The sequence below is a fragment of the Hipposideros armiger genome, unplaced genomic scaffold, assembly GCF_001890085.2.
Source record: "Hipposideros armiger isolate ML-2016 unplaced genomic scaffold, ASM189008v1 scaffold_527, whole genome shotgun sequence".
Taxonomy (NCBI): domain Eukaryota; kingdom Metazoa; phylum Chordata; class Mammalia; order Chiroptera; family Hipposideridae; genus Hipposideros; species Hipposideros armiger.
Window position 1 is genome coordinate 847,468 of NW_017731877.1, and position 21,994 is coordinate 869,461.

General features: G+C 33.4%; 1 protein-coding gene across 10 annotated transcripts in view; it reads right to left on the reverse strand.

Annotated features, from left to right (window-relative positions):
• Nucleotides 1-21,994, reverse strand: part of GRIA4 (glutamate ionotropic receptor AMPA type subunit 4) — a 380,852-nt gene that overhangs the window by 357,627 nt on the left and 1,231 nt on the right. For all 10 annotated transcript variants that reach the window (XR_002126866.1, XR_002126867.1, XM_019668471.1 and 7 more), the window contains one exon: nt 20,903-21,061. Coding sequence is in view for 8 of the 10 variants with exons in the window: in XM_019668471.1 (XP_019524016.1) it covers nt 20,903-21,061 (159 nt within the window). In the remaining 2 variants the exon portion in view is untranslated. The remainder of the gene's footprint in view (nt 1-20,902; nt 21,062-21,994) is intronic.

Consider the following 21,994-nt stretch of genomic DNA (forward strand, 5'->3'; position numbering starts at 1 on the left):
AAAATATCGGTGCATGCTTTACAGAATATGTACCTTTTATAATGCATTTTTTTGGAAAACTTTCCCAACATTCACCTATACCTAGACTATGACAGATAATGTTTTATTTCCACAACGATGCAGCCAATCCAGAAGGTAATTTCCCATATGTTACATAGTAAGTCCACGGGTAACCTAGTAAATTTGGGAACTGTCAGAATCTGAGACACTAAAAAGTAGCAACTCTTAAGCATGTGCAGCCCTTTGTGAACAAGGGAAAACAGCCTGGAATCTGGAGTTGAGGGTTTGGGTTTGGGGCCTACTTCTTGGCCGAGGGACACTGGGCAAGTAGCAAAGTAACCATAGTAGCCGTAGCCAAATTGACACATGCAGCAGGAACTGTGCTAGGCGCTTTACAGGCAAGATCTGCATCATAGCTCACAGTAGCCCTTCAGGCTAGGCCCCTGTCTGCAGATCAGAAAACTGAAACTTCATGACTTGCCTAAGGTCATGATGCCTAGAAAGTGGCAGAAGCCATTTGCAACCTAAGAGCACCAAGCACCAGGCTAGTGCTAGAAGTCTCAGGTTCTAGTCTAAATATTTTTAGTTATTCCTCAGGGTTGTATTAAAATCCAATAGCACAGGCTATATGAAAGGTTTTATAAATAATAAACTGGTTGTCATTACATGATTTCCGGAAGTGTCTTCCGGGTCTGGGATTCTGATTTTGTTATCGAAGTAGGTGTAGAATACAGCTCTTTTGACTTGTAGAATCTAGATTTCTGTGGTGCAATAGATTTATAATTATTGGCTTCAATTATTCCACTAAGTTATATCTAGAGACAACTTGAAAGAAAGCATGATCATGGCAGATAAGTTTGTTTTTCTCTAATAGTCTCTAAACTCCAGAGCAATTATACTTGATCTGTGGGTTCACAGCTTGAATAATAACGCAAACCTACACTCAGAAATATTTACTGAGAGTTTATTATGATTTATACACTGTGCTGTGTTCTTTGTTCAGAGGATAGAATAGGAAAATAGATGGAGACTATGCTCTCAGGTAGCTTATAATCTTCTGAACAAATTTACAACTTTTGGATAATTTGTAAGTTTATACTTTAGGATCAGATTCTTTGAATTTGGCAGTCAGAAAACTTAATTTTATATATATATATATATATATATATATATATATATATATGGATATATAAGTATCTATCTATCTATCTATATATGACTTCTATATTTGTATGAAACTTCTAAGAAATGACAATATTGTCAGTTGTAAAGAGTATGTACATAAAAAAAAACAAATCTTGAGGTTAAGGTCATTTTCAAACAGAAATCCATATAAATGAAATAGCAAAGTTCTATTTAAACTGCATTTCTTTATTAAGGTTATTTAATCATTATTGAGCACCTATGGAAAAATGTTTCTCCTAATATAGAAAATATAATACAGAGCACCATAGGGTTATAATTCTCAAGGAGCTTCCATGTGTACATTCTGATTTGTTTTAAATACTGCAAGGTAGTGGAGAGGTTGCCTCAGCAAATAATCTTACAGCTGAGAACTCTCCCCCTAATCACATACACTTCCATTCTTATTTCCTACCCTCGTTAGAGGCATATGCCTCTGGTGACTTCTGAGAAACTGCTCTTTGCTTATTTGTTCTGTTGTTTAGGCGTCATAAAGTCAAATACCTACAAGGCATAGATAGAAAATAAAAATATGGGAAGTAGGCCTCGGGTTTCTCAGACCCAGCTACACAGAACAGACCTTACTTAACTGGTGCCACTTACTAAGCTCCAACCAGTTGTTGCCATTAGGAAACTGATTCATTGTAATAAGGGTATTATAATTTTCCAGAGAAGTCAGGGACCTAAAATTTTATGTGCAATCTACTGATTTTTAAGTTGGAAACAAATTAAGTTTTTGAAACCTGGTGGACCAAACAAAACAGTTTTTGGAGCTTCCTTCTCATGATGTTGATCTTCCTGAGAAATCCTTATTTTTGTCTGCTTTCTGGATATATTTTGGCAATCTCCTCTTGTTCATCGTTTTAACTGTCACCTACATGCTGATAATACAAAAATCCGTATCTTCATCCCAGATTGTTTTACAGCTACGTGAATACTCAACTGCTTACAGAACTATTACACAAGACAAACTTCTAACTCAGTTAGCTCCAAATTAATATATAATATTGCTTTAGGACATTTTAATCCATCTTCATTTCATATCCTAAGACCCCCTTCTTCACTTCCATCAGCCATTAAAGTCAGCATTTTATTTTGTACACGTGAGACTGAGTGAATGATTCATATAATTATTTCAAAGATTACTGTGGTTACAATAATCCTCTGAAGACAGTACCTAAACTCTTTATACAATGTATTTTAATGTACCTTGTTTTACATGTTTGTAATTAAAATCAAGGTAAGTTTTTTCTTCTTTCATTTATAATTTAGATTGCTAAAACACAAAGTTGATTAACTTGTCAAAATTCACATAGCCAGTGAGTGGCAAAGCTGGGAATTGAATCCAGGCCTAGCTCCAGAGGCTATGCTCTGTCTTTTCACCAGTTAGCTGTATTTGGAAGGATGGAAGTGTTTGTACATATCGAAAAGAGGTGGAAAGATGCTCAAAGCAACATTTTACCGTTGAAACTGGGGCAAGTGAGAAAGAACAGACGCTAAAAAGTGAGAAGTATAAATAAAAAGACATGTCTGGAGTAGCTTTTTATGAGGAGATGAAATGAGAAGTCAGTTAAAACTGCAGACTGAAGTGAACCCAAAACAATGAACATGAGGAGAGATGAGCGAGACTTTAACTGGGTGCATGTTCTGTTCTTGAATCTGACCTTTCTTCTAAGTTGATCCTTCATACCCATGCCAGAATAATGGTCCTTGAATTCCACTTTTCATAATACCAGTCCTCTACCCAAAGCATCAAATGTTCCCTGTTATCAAATTATTTTCTGGGCTTCTAAAGTCCTGAATTATCATGGGCTTCCCTCTGATTGTTTCCCCTCACTCTAGCTCTAGTCAGATTCAATTAGACCCTGTCCTGTGCTATCCCACACCTTTTTCTAGATTAGCGCTTTTCTTTTCCTTCTTAAACCCTCTTTTATGCCTCTCCCTTTCCCCCCTATTCCTTTAATGACAAGATTAAATTGCACTTTCCTAAGGATTATGTTTATAAAGTCTGGCCTTTTCTGATATTGCTTCTTTGGCGATGATTATACAATACACTGTACCTTCTAATTTAACACTTACTTATTCTCTTATTTCATATTAAGTTACTTCTGCCTTATAAGCTTTTAAAAGCCCAATATCACAGCTAATATTTCTTTTCAATAAAATGTGTGGCACAAGAAAGGGAGCGGGACGGTTGCCAAATGAACATTAAACTAACTAAAATGACAATCAAACACTTAAAATGCTGCATATTAATAAGGCAGAATAAGTTAGTAGCAAACACACAGAGATGCTTAAAGAATATAGAATATAGAAATGATAAGTAATTTGATGTCTCTGAGACAATATGAATGGTTTAATTCATAGGTGTTGAGTCTAACCCATGGCTGACAAAGGATTTGGTTTTATTCTTTCCATATAAGTTCCAGCATCTAAGTAAATCAATCCAATCTACTTCATTAATCAAATTAATCTGGGTAATCCAGAGTCCTTTTATTTAGCCTATTACCTTGGCCATATAATAGATAGTCAAACTGTCCTTCTGGCCCATGAGGACAGAAAAGCAAAAATACTTTTTCAAGTACATTACAAATACCCGAACTCACACAGGGCTAGCTGTCTCCTCTCCAATATAATCATAGCATTTGTCACATTTCATTAAGATTTTCAGTGGTCATCACTAGATTGTGTGTTACTTAGGAACAAAGAAGCGTGTGTCCCCAGAGTAAAATACTGTTTGGCACACTAGACACACAAAAATTGCCTTTGAAAGTGGGTAAAAGTGAAAGGATTTTAGGGAATCTAGGTGCTGTGTAAAAAAAAAAAAAAAGGCTGGGGGTAGCAATGAGAATGAAATGTTGATTCTTGGATCAGAATTTTAAATGGAGAGCTGTGCTATCCCTATCCATGGGCAGGCATCCTGGCAGTGTCAATAATCAGGTGAAACAATCATCATGAGACATTTGAACTAAGAGGAAGGATAGAAAACAACTTGCATGACTGTCCCTCCTCACTTGGAGACTCTCATTGCAGGATTTTTAGCCCCTAAACCCTGAAGAATGTGTTTTAATGAGCAATAATCACCACAATCTTCCACCAGTCACCTACTCATATGGAGAAGTCCATAAAGAATTGTCTTTCATGTTTTATGTTCCCAATCATCACTAACACAGAATCTGAGATAATTCAATTGGATGCCCCCAAATTAATTAAAACACTAATATCTAGCCATCAATTCCCCAATCCCTCCATTCTCATATCTATCCACTCAGCGGTGTTAATTTAGTGTTATTATGTGCCAGGCATTGTGCCATGATCCAAGCACTAGGGATTTTTTTTCACAAATACAATGGCATCCAGTAATCCAGGAGTTCACATTCCAGAAGGAGAATATACAGCTAAATGTCAATATAACATGGCAAGGTTAGCTCAAGATGCCATGGGATTACAGCCAAGTAGAGCCTAAACCAGCTTAGGGTGGTCAGAAAAGACGACTCAGAGAAAGTGACCTGATAGCCAAGAGCGATCAGCTCCCTCATGCAGCTTCTGTCCTTTCTACAGAATTGAAATTAATATATGCAGTCAGACTTGATAAGTTGTATATTTCTTTTTTTTTAAGTTATATATTTTAATTGGCAATGAAAAATGCTTGTCAGCACCAATCATTCTCTTGGCTCTTTTAAATGAGTTATGGTAAGTAAATATAATGACTTAATTTAACACTTTTAATTAATTAAAGATGATATTTTCATTTTAAAAGAATAAAAGTGTGTAAGCAAAGAGATCAAACATGACAACTCCTAAGGAGACATGATATTCTGACAACAAACCCTGATATTGGCTAAAATATCTAAAGGTCTTTCTAGATTATCTGTCCCATTTGGACAGAGCAAGACAAACGCAATACTTAGTGCTAAGGTTACTACATTTTCTTTCATTTAGATAGTTCTAATCAGAAAAGTATAAATATATACTTTTTAGAAACATGAAAAACTTGGAAACATGTCAATTAAAAATACATAAGAAAAATAATCACTACCAACACTTTGGTACAGTCTTTTTCAACCTCTTCTATATATAATGGTTCTTATGAAATCAGAATCAAAAGACAGCCTATCTTTTCTTAACTCACCATATATCTTATATATTTCTCATATATTAAAGTCTCTAAATCATGGTGTTTAATAGTTCCATACTATCAAAATAGACAACACATTGTTTGCAGTATAATGATTGAAAAGCACTATATCACCAAATGGATAATTTTCCTTTGAAATAAAATAAATAATGTAAAAGTGTAGAGAGGTAAAGACATTATTATTTTGAAAATAAAAAACCATTTCAGCAAGAGATCTTTCTCAATAAAATATTCACTCTTGCTTTCCAATCTGTGATTTTATTGCCTCTGTAAAATGAGGCTTATTTGCACAGTCACTTATATATATATATATATATATATATATATATATATATATATATATATATATATATATATNGTTGGCAGCTCACGGCTGCTCAGCTCGGGCTGACTCGAACCGCTGTTGCTCAGAGCTCAAACTCTTGAGTGAGCTCTTAACCAACTGAGCCACTCAGCTATATTTTTATAACATATAATCATTGCCAAATTTTGTTAAAACAACACATATCAATGCTAAAGGTATGTATGTATTAAATATGTATATAACAGATTCTAATGTATTTATATACTATATATAGCAAAATATAATTTATTTACAAGGTTATTCTAATATATAGATATAGATATATAGATATATGCTGTATTTTGCTATATTTTTATTTTCAAAAATAAAAAAGTTTGTAAGAAGTATTGGGAAAAAGTACACACACTTAAGTTCACATTTCATTATTTTTAAAGGTAAGAAAAAAGCCATATCTTGCAAATTATATATGCTATTATTTCACTATTTAGTCCATTGGTAAGGGGTGTGTGTGTGTGTGTGTGTGTGTGTGTGTGTGTGTACACATCTATGTATTCATTTGTATGTATATTTATATATACATGGTGGCAATTATACTAATTATAATTCTACTGTTATACAATAGTTGAACTCACTTTTTTTTAAGCAGTTCTTACTACTCTATATTATGTGATTGAGTGGTAAGTCACAATTTTAGTATACATGCTTATTTGTGCCAACTAAATTAAATAACAAACTTCTACCCAGAGTAATAACTAAAAAAATGGAGGGACAGTCTGAAATTTAATCTGGAATGAAATATGTAGTGTTCTATCAACATCTATGCTAATCTGTAAGGAGATTTAATTGCCTTTCCACATATTATAGAGATGCCTGTTTATTCATTTTGTTTTTCCTCCTACAAATACCAGCTCTTTTCCAACCTTATTATCAGGAAAGACCTGGTTTGAAATCTGAAGATACATGGTTCTGATGATAAACTGAGTATTTTTTTGCTGGAAGTACCGTTCTCAGTGGAAAATAGTGAGCAGAATTACATACAATAATGGGTTCTACAAACAGCAACTGAAGTAGCAAATGGCATTTCTTATCTAGGAAACGGTTACTTAGCGCAGTTGGTATTGAAAAGGAACCACATTTTGCTATATACATGAATGATGAAAAGAGGTGCTAAAACTCTTTCTAAAGCACAAATGTAATTATGTTATAAATGGCTTAAAGTGATTCTTGTCTTTTGGCCCAGAAGGAAAACAAAATCCTTATCCTAATTTATAAGGCCATTTGCAAAGCTCCTCCCTGCCTCTGCAGTGCTCTGTGACCCTCCTCCCCCTCAATCTTCTACCTACAGACCCCCTCATCCTCATGCCTGCCTCCATTTTCCTGCTATATTACTGATCCCCAAAGTTGTCCATACACCTTTACACTTTTTCCTATGATGCTCTTCTGTCCGCCTGGAATATTTTTATCTCTCTTTAGAGCATGGCAAACTCTCATGCATCTTTTAAGACCCAAGTGGATGATCCCATTATTTCTGAATCTTCCCCCAACACTTTCTGTGTTTGGGAAGATGAGAGGTGAGGGGGTGGAACAAGGAAGAGGATGGGGCAAAATCAACAACAGTGATATCCCATATCATTTATTGACCAGAATTTCCAAATATCCATACAGAGCCTCGCGGTACACTACCTCCAGAACAAACGATGTACCTATCTTTACTTGGCTAGCAGCCAGGACTGGTGTAAAGATTCAAGCTCCTCTAAGCAACTGATGCTTTAAAAAAATCATTCAACTAGCTCTATCAACTCCATAAACAATTACTACATTTTGACGACAACTTTTTTATATCTGACTAGACACTCTCCCCCACCATTTTGACACTAGCTTTTCTGTAAGAAAACAAAATAATAGAAAGAAAAAAATACAAAGAGTCTCCAACACGTAGAAAGAAATTCTTTAACTCAGAACTGTTGGCACAAGTCAGCTGGAGGACTCTCATGACTGACATTATTCCTTAAATAGTTTGGCTGGAACCTTAATTTATTTAACCATTCCACAACTAAATATTGCTAAGTAATTTTAATGAGCACTTCCATGATGAGAGATTTTCCTAGATTCATGAATTCAAATGATTCACAGTTTTTAATAATTTTTGATAAATCATGACAAATTGATTTTCAAAAGCACTGTATCATTTTAAATGCCCCAGCCCTTGAATGACTTAAAATTCTCTTTATCTTTACCACCAAAATTAGTTAATTTATTATGTAAAACTGTATATCTCATTTCAATTTGCTTTTATGGGATTAGTTAAATATATTTAATATTTTGTTTACTAGATTTATTTATTTCAATATGAATTATGTTATATATTTTTTATCCATTCTTTTCAATCTCAATGATATGTGTTTGTGTGTGCACGTGCATGTGTTATCCTTTATTCAACATATTTGCATGAGATATTTTCTCAAGACTTGATGGCCTTTGAGTTTGTTTTAATGTTAAAAAGGTATATGTGCAGTGAAATGACAGTCTTTATGGACAATATGGAGAAATTTGATCAAATCAATTATTTTAGGAGAATTCACATTTAATTGACCATACATACATAAAAAGTATAGGTTTATGACCTGGTGTCATTCTATATCTATCCTGTATCAGAGCCTGTTCTTAATTTTAATCATCAATATGGATAATCGTATAGTAAAGCATCACATAGAATTTAAAATAGTTTATAGCTAAGTGAATTAAGATTCAAGATGGCCTTGATGCTTCCGAACAAGTAGAAATTTAAGAGTGTATATGTAAAATCTTTCATTTTGAATTTTTCTTTTTTTAGCTGAGCCATCCTGCCACCTGTTAGCAGCTCAGCGGCAGCTCAGCTCGGGCTGGGAATCGAACGGGTGACCCTGTTGCTCAGAGCTTGCACTCGAGGGAGCTCTTAACCAACTGAGCCACTCGGCCGGCCCTCATTTTGAATTTTTAAAAATGCTCCATGGAGTGGCTGCTTTGTAGCAATTTATGTGGAAAAAAGAGCAAAGCGTTAACTTTTAAGTGACTATGAACTTAACATAAATGAACAAAGCGATGTAACTAACTAATTAAAACCCAAATAATCCTGGTCTATACTTTATGTGTATAATGCCTAAATAATTGGAATTAATATTCTCACTTGGACAGATATTCAGATCGTAATCATGAGTGTCAAAAATGTGGAGTTTTGGGCCGGCTGAGTGGCTCAGTTGGTTAAGAGCTCGCTCAAGAGTTTGAGCTCTGAGCAACAGTGGTTCGGGTCAGCCCGAGCTGAGCAGCCGCAGAGCTGCCAACAGGTGGTGGGATGGCTCAGCTAAAAAAAAAACAAACAAACAAACAAAAAAAAAATGTGGAGTTTTAATTGCGGACAGATCATGACAAGGGTATGGGTAATTTCAGGTGAATATATTTTAATGAAATTATGATAAATCTGGAGGATATTCGGAATGCTAAAAGTTGAATGTGAAAGGTTTTAGAAACTATGTTATATAAGGAAATGTTATTTAGCTTGAGAAAGTACAGGGGGACGTGTGATATCTGTTTTTAAAAAGGTAAAGGGTTTGAGTTATAGAAAATAAGATAGATTTGTGTTGTGTTATTCAATTCTGGCTAAGAATCAGTTATATAAATACCCAACCAAAAAATGGGTTCTTTCTCTCCTTTCCCTCAATCAGTCAACAAACATTTATTGAGTATGGAATATAAATGTTTCAGGCACTGTGAGAGGCCTACAGAGTAGAAGTACTGATAAGGTATCATCCCTGTTCTCAAGGAACTCACAGTCTAATGGATTTGACAACTATCTATCTATCTATCTATCTATCTATCTATCTATCTATCTATCATCTATCTATCTATTTATTATCCATCTATCTATCTTTTTATCACCTTCCAAGGCATACATAATATACAGGAGTACTAAATAAGAAATTTGAGTATTCAAGCACAAGCTGACTAACATCCGTGTTGAATAAAATATCACCTAGAGTTTTTATTTATAGTCATTGTACTTTGTACTTCTTTTCTAAAATGATGTGTACTAAAATAAGGTCATTGATGCAAAACATATTGTTTATATCATATATAGTTATATTATATATTATTTATATATGATTTTAGAAAAAGCAAGGACATAAAAACAAAGCAAGATGTTTAAAATGGTGTTAATGTTGTTACTGAATAGTAAATATGGAATTGAGCTCCCTGGTTAGCAGAGCAAAAAGGGAAACAATTATCTTGCAAGTTTTCCATTGAGAAAGGAGGAAGCATGTATATTTTTTAGGAGAAAAATAAAATATTTCTCATGATTCTAAATCTTTGGAGTAGAGAAGTGTTAAAACGCCTACTGAAGGTGTAACATAGATAATCAAGAACTGACAGGAATAACATTATACATTTGACTTCAACTTCCCTTAGTCACAAGTCTTCTAGTTTCATGAACTTTAAGAAGTGCTTAGGAAGCAGTCAAAATTCTGAACAGATGGGATTCTCTTGAGTGTGCTTACTAGTTTACCTAGGCTTCCCAAATGGGCTTTCTCCTACTTTAAAAGTGGACTATATCAGCATTTTCTAGTTCTTTTGTCAGCAAACACCACATGTTATAAATTCAGGGGGACACCTTGAAGGGAATGTATGTAAAGGGAATGGAGAAAGGTAAAGAGTAAAAGTAGAAAATTAATTATTAAGTTATTAGAAAAGTACCATTGATTTTGGATAGAATGGTGAGTTAGAAATTTGGGAAGGTGAAAATATAAGTGATGTACTTTGGAGATAGAAGCAAAAGGATTTGGTCAGATGGTGAGTGGCACTCAGGAAAAACAAAAACAAAAACAAAAAACCTAGGAAGTAATAGAAAAAACAAGAAAGCAGATGATAAAAATATCAAAATTAGTAGTATAACAAGGGACTGTCAGGAAAGGGTTGATGGGTGAAGAATAACAAGTAGAACTTTGGAAGAGATAAAATGCAGAACTTCTGCCCAAACTCAAATTCAGTCAAAGAGGGGCAGGACATTTGTATACATGTATCAGTTCAAAGCACTTGTAAAAGAGTAGTTTATTCAAATAAATAGAGCATACACACAAAAAAGATCTATTCCTAAAACATAAAAAAATGAATTCTAAAAGAGTGTTATAAAAATAAAATTTAAAATCATAAAAGTATTAGAAAAAAGTGGGATAGTACATTTTATAGTTTTAAGGATAAGGATATCTTTATAAACATAATACAAAACCCACAAGCCATAAAGAAAATGACTCACAGATTTGACTATATAAAAATTTAAAATATTAGGGTGGCCGGTTGGTTCAGGTAGTTAGAGCACAGGGTGCAGTGCTCATAATACCAAGGTTGCCAGTTCGGTTCCCGCACGAGCCACAGAGGTGCGCCCTCCACAACTAGATTGAAACCACTGCTTGACTTTGAGCTGATGGGTCCTGGAAAAATACACTGTTCCCAATAGAAAAACAATTAAAAACAATTATAGGGAAAAAGACATCATAAATGAAGCTGGAAGCCAAAGGCAAAGTGGAAAAATAATTTGCAACACAGATGACAAAGGGTTAATTTCTACAGTATATGAAAGACTCCACAAATAAGAAAACACTGTCAAATGAAAAGAAATGACAGTTCACAGAGAAAGAAGTATACAGGTCTTATAAACAGATGCAAATATTCTCAGCCTCACTATTAATCAAAACTATGCAAATTTAAGAAACAATTAGATGTCATTTTCATCCATCAGGACAAGAGAACATGTAAGAGACTGATAGTGGCTAGTGCTGGCAAGTCATAGAAAAACAATTATTCTCCCATCCTGGTAGTTGTAAATTTAAATAACGTGTTGTTTTTGAGGAAAAGAAATTGACAATATCTATCAAAAGCAAAACTCTACACTACTTGATATAGTAATTTTGTTTCCAGGAATTAATTCTACAAGGATACTCATATAGGTACGCAATACTGCTATTTTGTTTATAACAAGAATGTGGAAATAACCTAAATGTTGATTAAGAGAGTATTGAGTGTATTTATCATAGTGACTTCACACAATGACATTTTATGTAGCAGTAAAAGAAAATGAGATAACTTTTATATGCCGACAGAAAACTTTTTATGATAAATAAAACCAACCATTAATAAAATATAAGTATAGAGTGATATCACTTCTTAAATACTTTTATTTCTCTCTATATATTAGCATCTCATTTATATTATTCTTTATCTCTCTATCTAGGTCTATACAGATAATAAAAAAAATCTGGAAAGATCTATAGACCACTGTTGACTGTGATTATCTCTAAATTATAGGATTATAGAATATTTTGATTTATTAAGATTTCTGAATTATTTGAAAATTTCACAAGCATATGTGTTTGTGTTTTAAGAAACATGAAAACATGAAAAATGTAAAGAACACAGGGCATGTAATATATAAAGTTACTAATAAAAAACTGCTCATTTTGGAATAAGCATATAAGCAACAAAAGTAAGCAAACACTGATTACAGTTTATGGTATAATTTTTGCTGCATCAGGAGAAATATCATGGTTTATTCAAAGAAAGTAGTAAATCTCAATTTTTTTTTTACCTTTCATTTCTAAGATAACATTAAACTTTTAACTGATTACACCACTAGTTTTATTAAGTTGGAAGCAAGGGATGACACTATGAAGACAAGCGATTTTGACTTAGTGTGATGCTCTTTAATAAAGCCATCACTATCTTTATTGGGAATCCGAAAACTATTAAATGAAAATACTGAAAGAAAATGCCTGACAGCTAAGCAAATCTTAAAGTAAAGCCCTTTGGAAAATATGTTTCAAATAGCAGTATTTATTCTGAAATAAAATAATATTCTTATAACAAATTTATGGGTTGGCCAACTAATAAACTCTCCAATGCTGTTTGCATAACATTTAAAAGTGACATTTTGTCTTTTTTCCATATGGTGGTATTTATGACAAGAATTTGGCAATATGAAGTAATGGAGGTGCCATCATTTAGAATTCTCAGATATCTGTAGTGCATTACAAATAGCACAGAAGAATCAATGTCCAATGTAAAATGCTATATACATGTTCGCTGGGGTACGTGAAAGTTGTTAAAGTAAAGAAAAAAACACCTTAGTATTTAGTTGACACACTGACTGATGCGTAGCTTGTGGATACTGTACCACAGTATATATACAGTATAACCAAGGTACTATAGTATGAAATGTAGACAAACCTGACTTTAGGATCTGATACCCTGGATACTTTATGGTTAGGCAAATTTTCTGAGCTACAAATCTTCAGTTTCTCCACATATAAAATGATGATGATAATAATAATGTCTGCTTCTTACAGTTGTGTAAGAATTGAGGCAGTGCAACACCCCTGGCACATAGTTACTATCCCATTTTAGTAGCTCATTATCATTGTCAGAGAACTACAATAAGTTTCAGAAACAGGGAGTTGTTAGCATGTCAAATCCTGCAAACTATTCAGACAATGAGGACTAAGGAACAAAAACTGGATTCATTAATTTGTAAGTCACTGATGACCTTCAAGAACACAGTATTCTAGGAGTGGTGAAAGTAAGGGAAAAGGTAATTCATGATAAAAAAAAAAAGAAGGAGCTGATGTAGAGTGTGTAGAACTTTTGATAGAAATAGAAGAGATAAATAAAATAAGATGACAGTTTGAGACGCAGAGGACTAAACCAAGGATATTGCCAGCTCGGACACTACTGAAGCTAGTGGAGATGGATTTTATGTAAAAATTCCTGGTTGATTTCAAGGACAAAATTCAATTGGCTTCTGAAATGATGAAGGTAGGGAAAGAAGTGCTATTTGTTTATCTGCTTTATGTATAGCTTCTTTAGGGCTGTGATACTGGGCCTTTTTGTGCAACTGGAATTCATTGAGAAGCTGTTCAAAAGTTTAGACTGTCTCTTTATAAACACAGATACACATACACTGAATTTTGCATATAATTGGGAGATATCATCAACCTCTTTAATTCATCCATGAACCAACCCTGCCTCTGAGTGGTCTACAAATTACAGATGAAGTTACCCTCTCTTAGGACTTAGAAAATATTTTGACAAACATGAATTTAAACTTATGTACATAAATTTAAATGAACAATTCCACGAGAGGTAAAAAATGTTCCTATAAAATATCAACAAAACTATGTTTATTCAAAATACAAATTACCTCTTAAAAAATATAAACAAAATATAAACAACTCTTGAAATGTTAAGACTGACTCAGAAATAAATGTTCCATATGACACAGAAAATGTCATATAACTAAATTTAATTGAGTTCTAATTATATGCTGAATACTTTCCAAACACTTTTTTAATATTCACGAAATTCATGTATGGTAGGTATTATTTGTTAACAGATGAAGAAACTGAGGTTCAATAAGTGTTATTAGCTTATCACTATTGGGTTGTAAATTCAAGACAATCTGGTTCAAAAGTCCAAAAAAGTTTCCCTCTTTCTACCTCTAAATAAAAGATAAGAATATTTTAGGCCAATATATACAAAAAGAGTATATAGTAATAGAACTTATGTGGGGTTAATAAATACTGCTTTATTTCCTGGTCAACATTCCCAAGAACACTCTAAAGGAAAGAGAAGAAATGATTGACATTAAAGATGTTGCAATTATCTTTAAAACTCATTATTTAAATTCTGCAGCCTTTGCAAGGTTGATCACTATTTACTACTTGAAATTCTCCCACCTCTTGGCTCCAGTGAAATTACTCTTATCTCATTTTCCTCTGAACTCTCTGACCCATTTTTCCTTAGTTTCCTTTCCTCTCTCTGCTCCTCCAGTTATAGTATTTCTGGGATTTTGTCCTCAGTGGTCTTTTCGCAGCTCTTGCTCTCTCTGGGTGATCTCACCAACATCCATGGCTGTAACCACCACCAAATGTCTGTCTTCAGTTCAAACTGAGCCCAAGAATTCCAGATACACATCCAACCCTCTACTGCAGATCTCCATTGGGATGCCTCTTAAACAACTCAAAATCAGTACATCCACACTAAAGTCACTTCCCCCTCAAATGTGCTCCTTCTTCTGGTGTCCCTTCCTAGTCAACGGTATCACTATCGACTCATGGGTCTAGGCCAGCAATCAAAGAAATTATGTTTTGTCTTTCCATGCTTCTTATCCATCCTCCCACACAGACATCCAATCTAGCACTAAGTGCCTTCAATGGTTCTGTATTCTTCGATCTATGTGCTTTTCTCTCTTCTCAAAGCACTTTTTCTCAAGGTGCTTTTCTCACTTCTCAAGACACTTTTATTTAAGTGTCTATCATCCTAAATTGTATGACTTCAAGACTCAATTAATTGGTATTTTCTTCCTGTGTTGTCCCCTGCCGATTCATTCTCCCTTTTGCAAGCAGCCTATTCTTGTATAATATAAATCCGATCATGTCACTGTTGTGTTTAAATCATTTATGGTTCCCCCTTTATATTCAGAAGAGTCTCCTTAGAGCAGCTACAAGATCCTTCGTGCATCTACAAAGCTTCACCCCTTAACACACCTCTCTTTCCCCTCACACGCAATGCTACAGCTAGACTGAATCTTTTTCAGAGGTTCAAGCCTAGTTCAAATCTTGGTGCCTTGTCATGTGTTGCTCCTTTGGTCAGGCATGCCTTCCTTCTACCCTCTTTTTCATATTTCTCAGCTAGAGCCTAAACACCCAGAGTGGGTGAAATCTCCCCTAGGATGCCAGGCCAAGTTTGATATTATTATCCTTCCTGTGTTTATCTCTGTCATAGCACTCCGTTTCTCTGTCATAGCACTTCATCTTACTGTATTTGTAATAATTGCTTGTCTATCTTTCCTCTGGACTATCAGCTCCTGAAGGTACCAACTACTCTTGTAAGTTTTTGGATCCTCCTTTCTAGCATAGAGTCTTAAATGCAGTGGCCCTTCATAAATATGTTTAATGATTAAATGGATACATTCATTATCTAATCCAGCAAATGATAGGATGAATTCATTATGTAATATGACTTCAGTCCTGGCTATATCACTCATTGTCATGTGATTAATGAATAAGTTGCCCAGAAATGTCTTGTTCTATTTTCTTTAAAATGCTACAATTAAATTAGAAAAGATAAATGACAACTTCTCTTTCTTTTCCCTTAATTCAAGTAATATCAATATAGATGTATTTTTCACACCCTATGGCCTACTGGTAAAAGTAGTAGCATAGTAGTTAGAAGACCTAGGTTTATACTCTGAGTTTGCAGCTTTTTAGCCATATGACCTTGGGCTCCTTAACTGCAAAATAATCACTATCTTCTCCGACTGTCTCATGCTAAGACTAGGTTGAGGTTAAATAACATCATGTATACCAAAGCATTTAAAAACTATATGTTGTCATAAAATGTAAATGTATCGCATTTATTTTTCATTTAAATTCCTGAGCAAGAATACAATGCTGTATATAAAATACATACACATTTCCCTGTACCAGAGTAAAAATTTTCCTCTTTGGTAAATTAATATTACTTGAAAAAAATCCAGATTAAAAAAAAGTTTAAGGAGTTTTTCTAATAGTTTTATGAAAGCTTAATCCTGTGACAATTCTGAAATACATCAATGCAAATTATCCATCATGATATCATTTTAGAATGGGATAAACCATAGGAATATGATTTATCTTTGTCAATCTCACAGTGGAAAATTAACAGGGCGAGAAAAAGAATATTATAAAACTAACAAATTATTTCAAATCGGTGTAGAATCTTGCTATCGATTCAAAATAAGGAAACAAATGAGAGTCACAGTGGAGTCATATTACTCATTTTCCTAAAAATAACCAAAAGCTAAACAGTATTTAATTCTAATGTCTCTCCACTAACAACTTTGCAGGTGAAACCATCAGAATTTTATTTTTAGCATTTTTAAGATTATATCAGACATGTAAATTCTTAGCATGTCTTTTCATGGCTTAAAGTCTCTGAAAGGGAATATGTACCATATTTAAACATTGTTGAATTAAAACCAAAATATCATATTAGTATTTAGTACCCTTAAATTCAATGAGTTTTTATTAAGTACCTACTATATAAGTAGGAATGCTTACAGAGGATACTGGATATAGTGTCACATTTCCAATGTATTTCGATTAACTAAACAAGTATATTTTACAAACCTACCTACTTTTACAAATAGTACTTATCTTGGATATTCAGAGTTGACAAGTAAACTGCCCACAAACAGAACTAATGTTTAACTTAAAAAAAGAACTGCTTTTTTTTTTTTCATTATTAGGGTATAATATCCGGTCTATTTGTGATTGTTACAACTTTGCAACCCATCATCTTTCTAACCATCTTTTAAAAAATATAGTAACATATTGGTCCTTCCTATCCAAGTTAAAAACATTGGAAATATTCCACAAAATTCTTTTATTATTTCACCAAAATGACAATACATGAGTGCTCGGTCTGCTTTATTATGTAGTTCCTATTGTTCACCTAAAATTTAAAAGAGTCATTTCAGGAACTGAATATTTGTGGATTATATTGTAAAGGGACTACCTTTTTAAAGAACTGATTCTTTTACATATTTCTACTGTAATTGTACTAAAGTAATAATTTCAATGTCTCAAATATTTTTATCTTTTAAAAAAACTTGGTGATAAACTACTTAAGTATTTTGAATTTTACTTCTGGTGAAATTTAATATACATCATCCTCCAAAAAAAATCTCTATTCATTAACCATTGGAAAAATATAAAAAAATAGCCTGCTTTCAGGTTGTCTCAAATGTTTTTCGAAAAGGACATATCCAATGAACTAGCATGTTTGTTTGCAAAGATAGCTATTTTGGGTCAATCATATATTTTATGAAAGAACATTGATAAACAGAGTTTATCTTTAAAATATCCATTTTGCTATGTCTCATACTTTGGATAGATCACAACAAAAGAAATGTATACCTTTAATTACATTTTAAAATTTTAATATTTGCTCTATTTATTATACCTATTTTTTGTTATTGAAATAGGTCATAATTTTGTATTATCTGTATTTCTTATAATTTCAGTTTTACATTGAGCAAAGTGTGACTTTCTAACTACTGAATAGTTAAAAAAATAATATTTAGTTTAATCTTACACAAATATTGTTAAAAATAAAATAAAACTATAAACTAAAATTATTTTTCCTCCCTCAGAAACAGGATTTATACCAAAAGTGGTAAATTTGAGTTAATCAGATTTAGACTTAAGTAGTACGTTAACTCTATACACAAATGTTTAGATGGCCCAAAGTATTCTTAGAGTGCTAAATTTATTTTGAGACAGAAGAAACAACATTAAATTATTTCTGTCCAATAGATGACCAATACTCTTTATTCTTTAATTTGCCTTTTTGTCTTTGATTGTGCATTCCATAAAATAAACATATCCTTTTTAATGGCCCTTATTCACAGATGATTAGATCCTGCAGTTTTACAAGGATCCACTGCAGGAAATTCACAATTCAAATAAACCTAGCCAGTCACATATTATATCTTTATATTTAATACAACATGAAAAATTTAAAAATCCCATCTGGATCACTCTCAGGAATAATTTCCAGGTTAATTCCTCAGAATACTACTTTTATCTTTTTGTACCCAAAGGCATAGAGTTGATTTATGAGGTTGCCTCATACTTACTGCTTACGTTTCACCATTAATTAGGCTGGAAAATCACTCCTATATATGCTCTCGGTCAGTCCATTCAACAAACACCAGCCACCTGACCCATGCCCTCTGATGATTGATTTTTCCCAAATTCAGCTTAGGTTTGCCTTAAGGATGCTCAGCATACTCCTTTGTCAAAAAACATTTCCTTTTCTTCACTAGAAAATGTTTTTTTCTTTCTTCACAATTATGTTTTTTAAAAAAAAATATTTTAAATATGTACACAAAATCAATTAACATGATTATGGAAAAATATGGCATCACTAACATTGTGTTACACTTGGATTCAAAATAAGCAAACTTACTTAAAGTTTACTTAGTTTCAATTTTCTCAATCCTAAATGATAAAGAATAGCATATTACTTATATTCTATATCTTTTCCTACTTTTTCATTCTGTGTGCAGCTTCTTATAAATTTCTCATGTTTAGAGGTGATTTACTAGTATTATTTTATCATATATAATATTTTCATTACATAAATAAAATAATGCTAGTTAAAATTATTCTGAATGAGATTAACAAATGATATGGAGGAAGAAAGGATTAGTACTTTATAGTTTATAAAGCTGGAAGTCATAATATAAACTTTAGAATACTTAAGAACCTAATTTGTAAAAGCAAAACAAAATAAAACTAATATATCTGGCACTTTGAAGAAAGTTTTTCAAAATTTAACAATAAAATTAATATTTAAATAGTAATTGAAATGTTGACCAAGTATCTTCACATATATTTGGTTCATTAATTGTTTTTAAAGCTAGTAACTTTTTGTTCACATAATCTCAAGAGAGACATAAGAAAAATATTTAAATCAACAGATAATATTTATGTACTTTATATGTACAGATAATATTTATGTACTTTATACCTAGAACTATTTTAAATGTTGACATCCCTTTCAAAACTTGGAACACAAAACAAAAACAGAAAATTTGCAAAAATGACTATCTACAAACCTTGTTCTATGCATTTATATGCATTTCTGCTTAAAAATAACTCCCTCCTCTTATAATGTGATATTGATTTTATCACCAAATACCAAATGATTTTTAATTAAGTAGTGCTCATAGGAAATGTAGTATTACTGTAAAACAATACAATTGTGTCAGTTTATAAAAATGTCAAATGATTTGACCTCCTTATGAAGCCAAATTCTAAAATAAAGTAACAGTTTGATGCCAAAAATTAAAGAAAATTGATCATATTTTCAGTTAGATGAATTAAGAGCACATAAATAGAAATTAAAATAATTAAATTCATGAAGTAGATATCCTCCAAACATTTAAAAACTCTGTTTTCAATTTTACCTATTTGTTCAGTACACTTGCTTATACTGAGAGAGCTTCTGAAATTAAAATATACTCAACTTTATATAATAAAAATACTCTACAATTTAGATTAAACATTTGATTACTGTTGTGAAAAATTTTATATAAAAACTATTCCTAAATGTCTTATGTACTTTATAACCATTATCTTAACACATAAATTTTGAGCAGTAGTAAATTAGCAAGTAAACCTGAGGATATATTTGAAACACGTATTTCCTTCAAAAGTTAAAAATGCAATATAAATTCTATATTCACTGATCATATTTTTGAGAGTTGTAAATTAATCTACAGTTGATTATATTTTTTACATTGTTATGCAGTATTTTGGTGGGGGAACACTGTATAATAGTCTCATTATAGAATTAGGTGAGGTCACCCATTAAGTTTCATTGTGTGGTATAATAGATCCAGCTGGGTTGGTTTGTGAATTCAGGTGGATTGGAGACTAACAGGATTTGGCACCAAGGTAAGGATTCATGGAGATATATCCACAGGATATATGCATTACGTGATAGTAAGAGACATTTACAACCCAGAATATAAGAGTAGGGCAGCCTCAAGTGACATCACCGCATCATCTGCAGCCTCAGCCAACCGACTAGAATGACTAGAATATATCGTGTATCCTCCACACCACCGCTCCCCTCTCTTTCTCACTGTTAGCAAACCTTCCACTGCCTTCATCAGTGTAAGAGAGCATGTGTCTTCTTTAAAAACAAGACATATGCTTACCCAAGTAAAAAGCAAATAAGAAAAACCAAAGGAACAGAATCAAAACTAGATGGAGTACAATTTTCACTGACTTGACATTCAGGTGATAGGAGTAACACTGAAATGTGAAAGAAATTAACTTGAATCATCCAGACAAGAAATGAAAAAAAAGAGGAAGGAAGGAAGGAAGGAAGGAAGGAAGGAAGGAAGGAAGGAAGGAAGGAAGGAAGGAAAGAGAAAGGGGGAGAGGGGAGAGGGGAGAGAGAAAGAGAGAGAGAGAGAGAGAGAGAGAGAGAGAGAGAGAGAGAGAGAGAGAGAGAACCAACAAGCTGAATATTTCAGAGACTAAATCTTGTTTTTAACTCTGATTTGCTCTCGAACCAGCCATATGTGGGAATCTTAAATTTCTTTCTAAAAAAATTAAATATAATAATAAAGAGGAAAGGCACTTTATTGCTTCATGTTAATTCTCTTCTAATTTATCCACAAGGTATGTTTTACTTACAAGCATTTGTTACAGCAAAACTGTTGGCTGTCTCAATGTTGTCCACATGAGGTACCAAATTAAAAGGAGCTTCCGACGCATTGGGGCTGGTGTTATGAAGAAAAATTGCTAATCGAAAAGCAGTGTATTCCTGATCTGTGTTTCGGATGAAGAGACCACCTATTAAAAACAACAGGAAAAGCACATTCAATGTTTCCTCTTGTAAATGTTATTCCCTCCTCAAGCGCTGTCAAATCCACTGCCATTCCCCAGCATATACAATTAAGGAGCTGTCCCTGCCACATCTTGGGAGACTGGCCTTTGTCCCTAAGGGGCACACTTAGTATTTTAGTCTTTTAGGACAGCTCAGCTTTTTGCTGTCCCAATTTGTCATGATCACAATGACCTCTGAGACCATTTAGTGTGTTTTCCTTTTTCTCTCTCGCCCTCCCCATGATTCCCAGCACACTGCTACATCAACCAGCTCGGGGGCATTTCTCTGGAAGACGCAAGCAGATGAATAGAAAAGAAGATTTGCATTAAAATGCAGAAATGAAAGGATGTGTTGACACGCTGGGAAGAGGGAAATCAGGAGACGTGAACTTTGTTTTTCTGCAGCTGGTGGACTCAGCCTAATTAGCTCCGTTTTGTGCACAGTCCACGAGAAATGATGCAGTGTTGAGGCTGGGCTTAGCTGGAAGAAATTCAATAGCTGCGTCCCATTAAGACAGGAGAGGAAAATAGCAAGAAAATCCAAAGATGGATAATTCCCTGGAAATAGAGTCGAGATGGAGGAATAAGGGCAAAAGATTCAAGAGGAAAACAAAATAAAACGAAAGAAGGTTCCAGGAAAGGGGTCTAACTTTGGAAATGGGTTAACCGGTAGCAAGTAAAGGCAGGGGGTGAGGGTGGAAACGCTTTTTTTGCCCAAACAGTGCCTTTCTGTAACAGAAAGATGCGGCGTCCAGTATGGGAAGAAGTATATTTAAAAACCCCCACAAACTCGACATCCCTTCATACTCTAGAGAAAAGGATGAAAAGAAATATCACATAAAATGTAATCAAACCCCATGGAGCTTTTTTCCAACTTATTCCAAACCTACTTAAGCGACT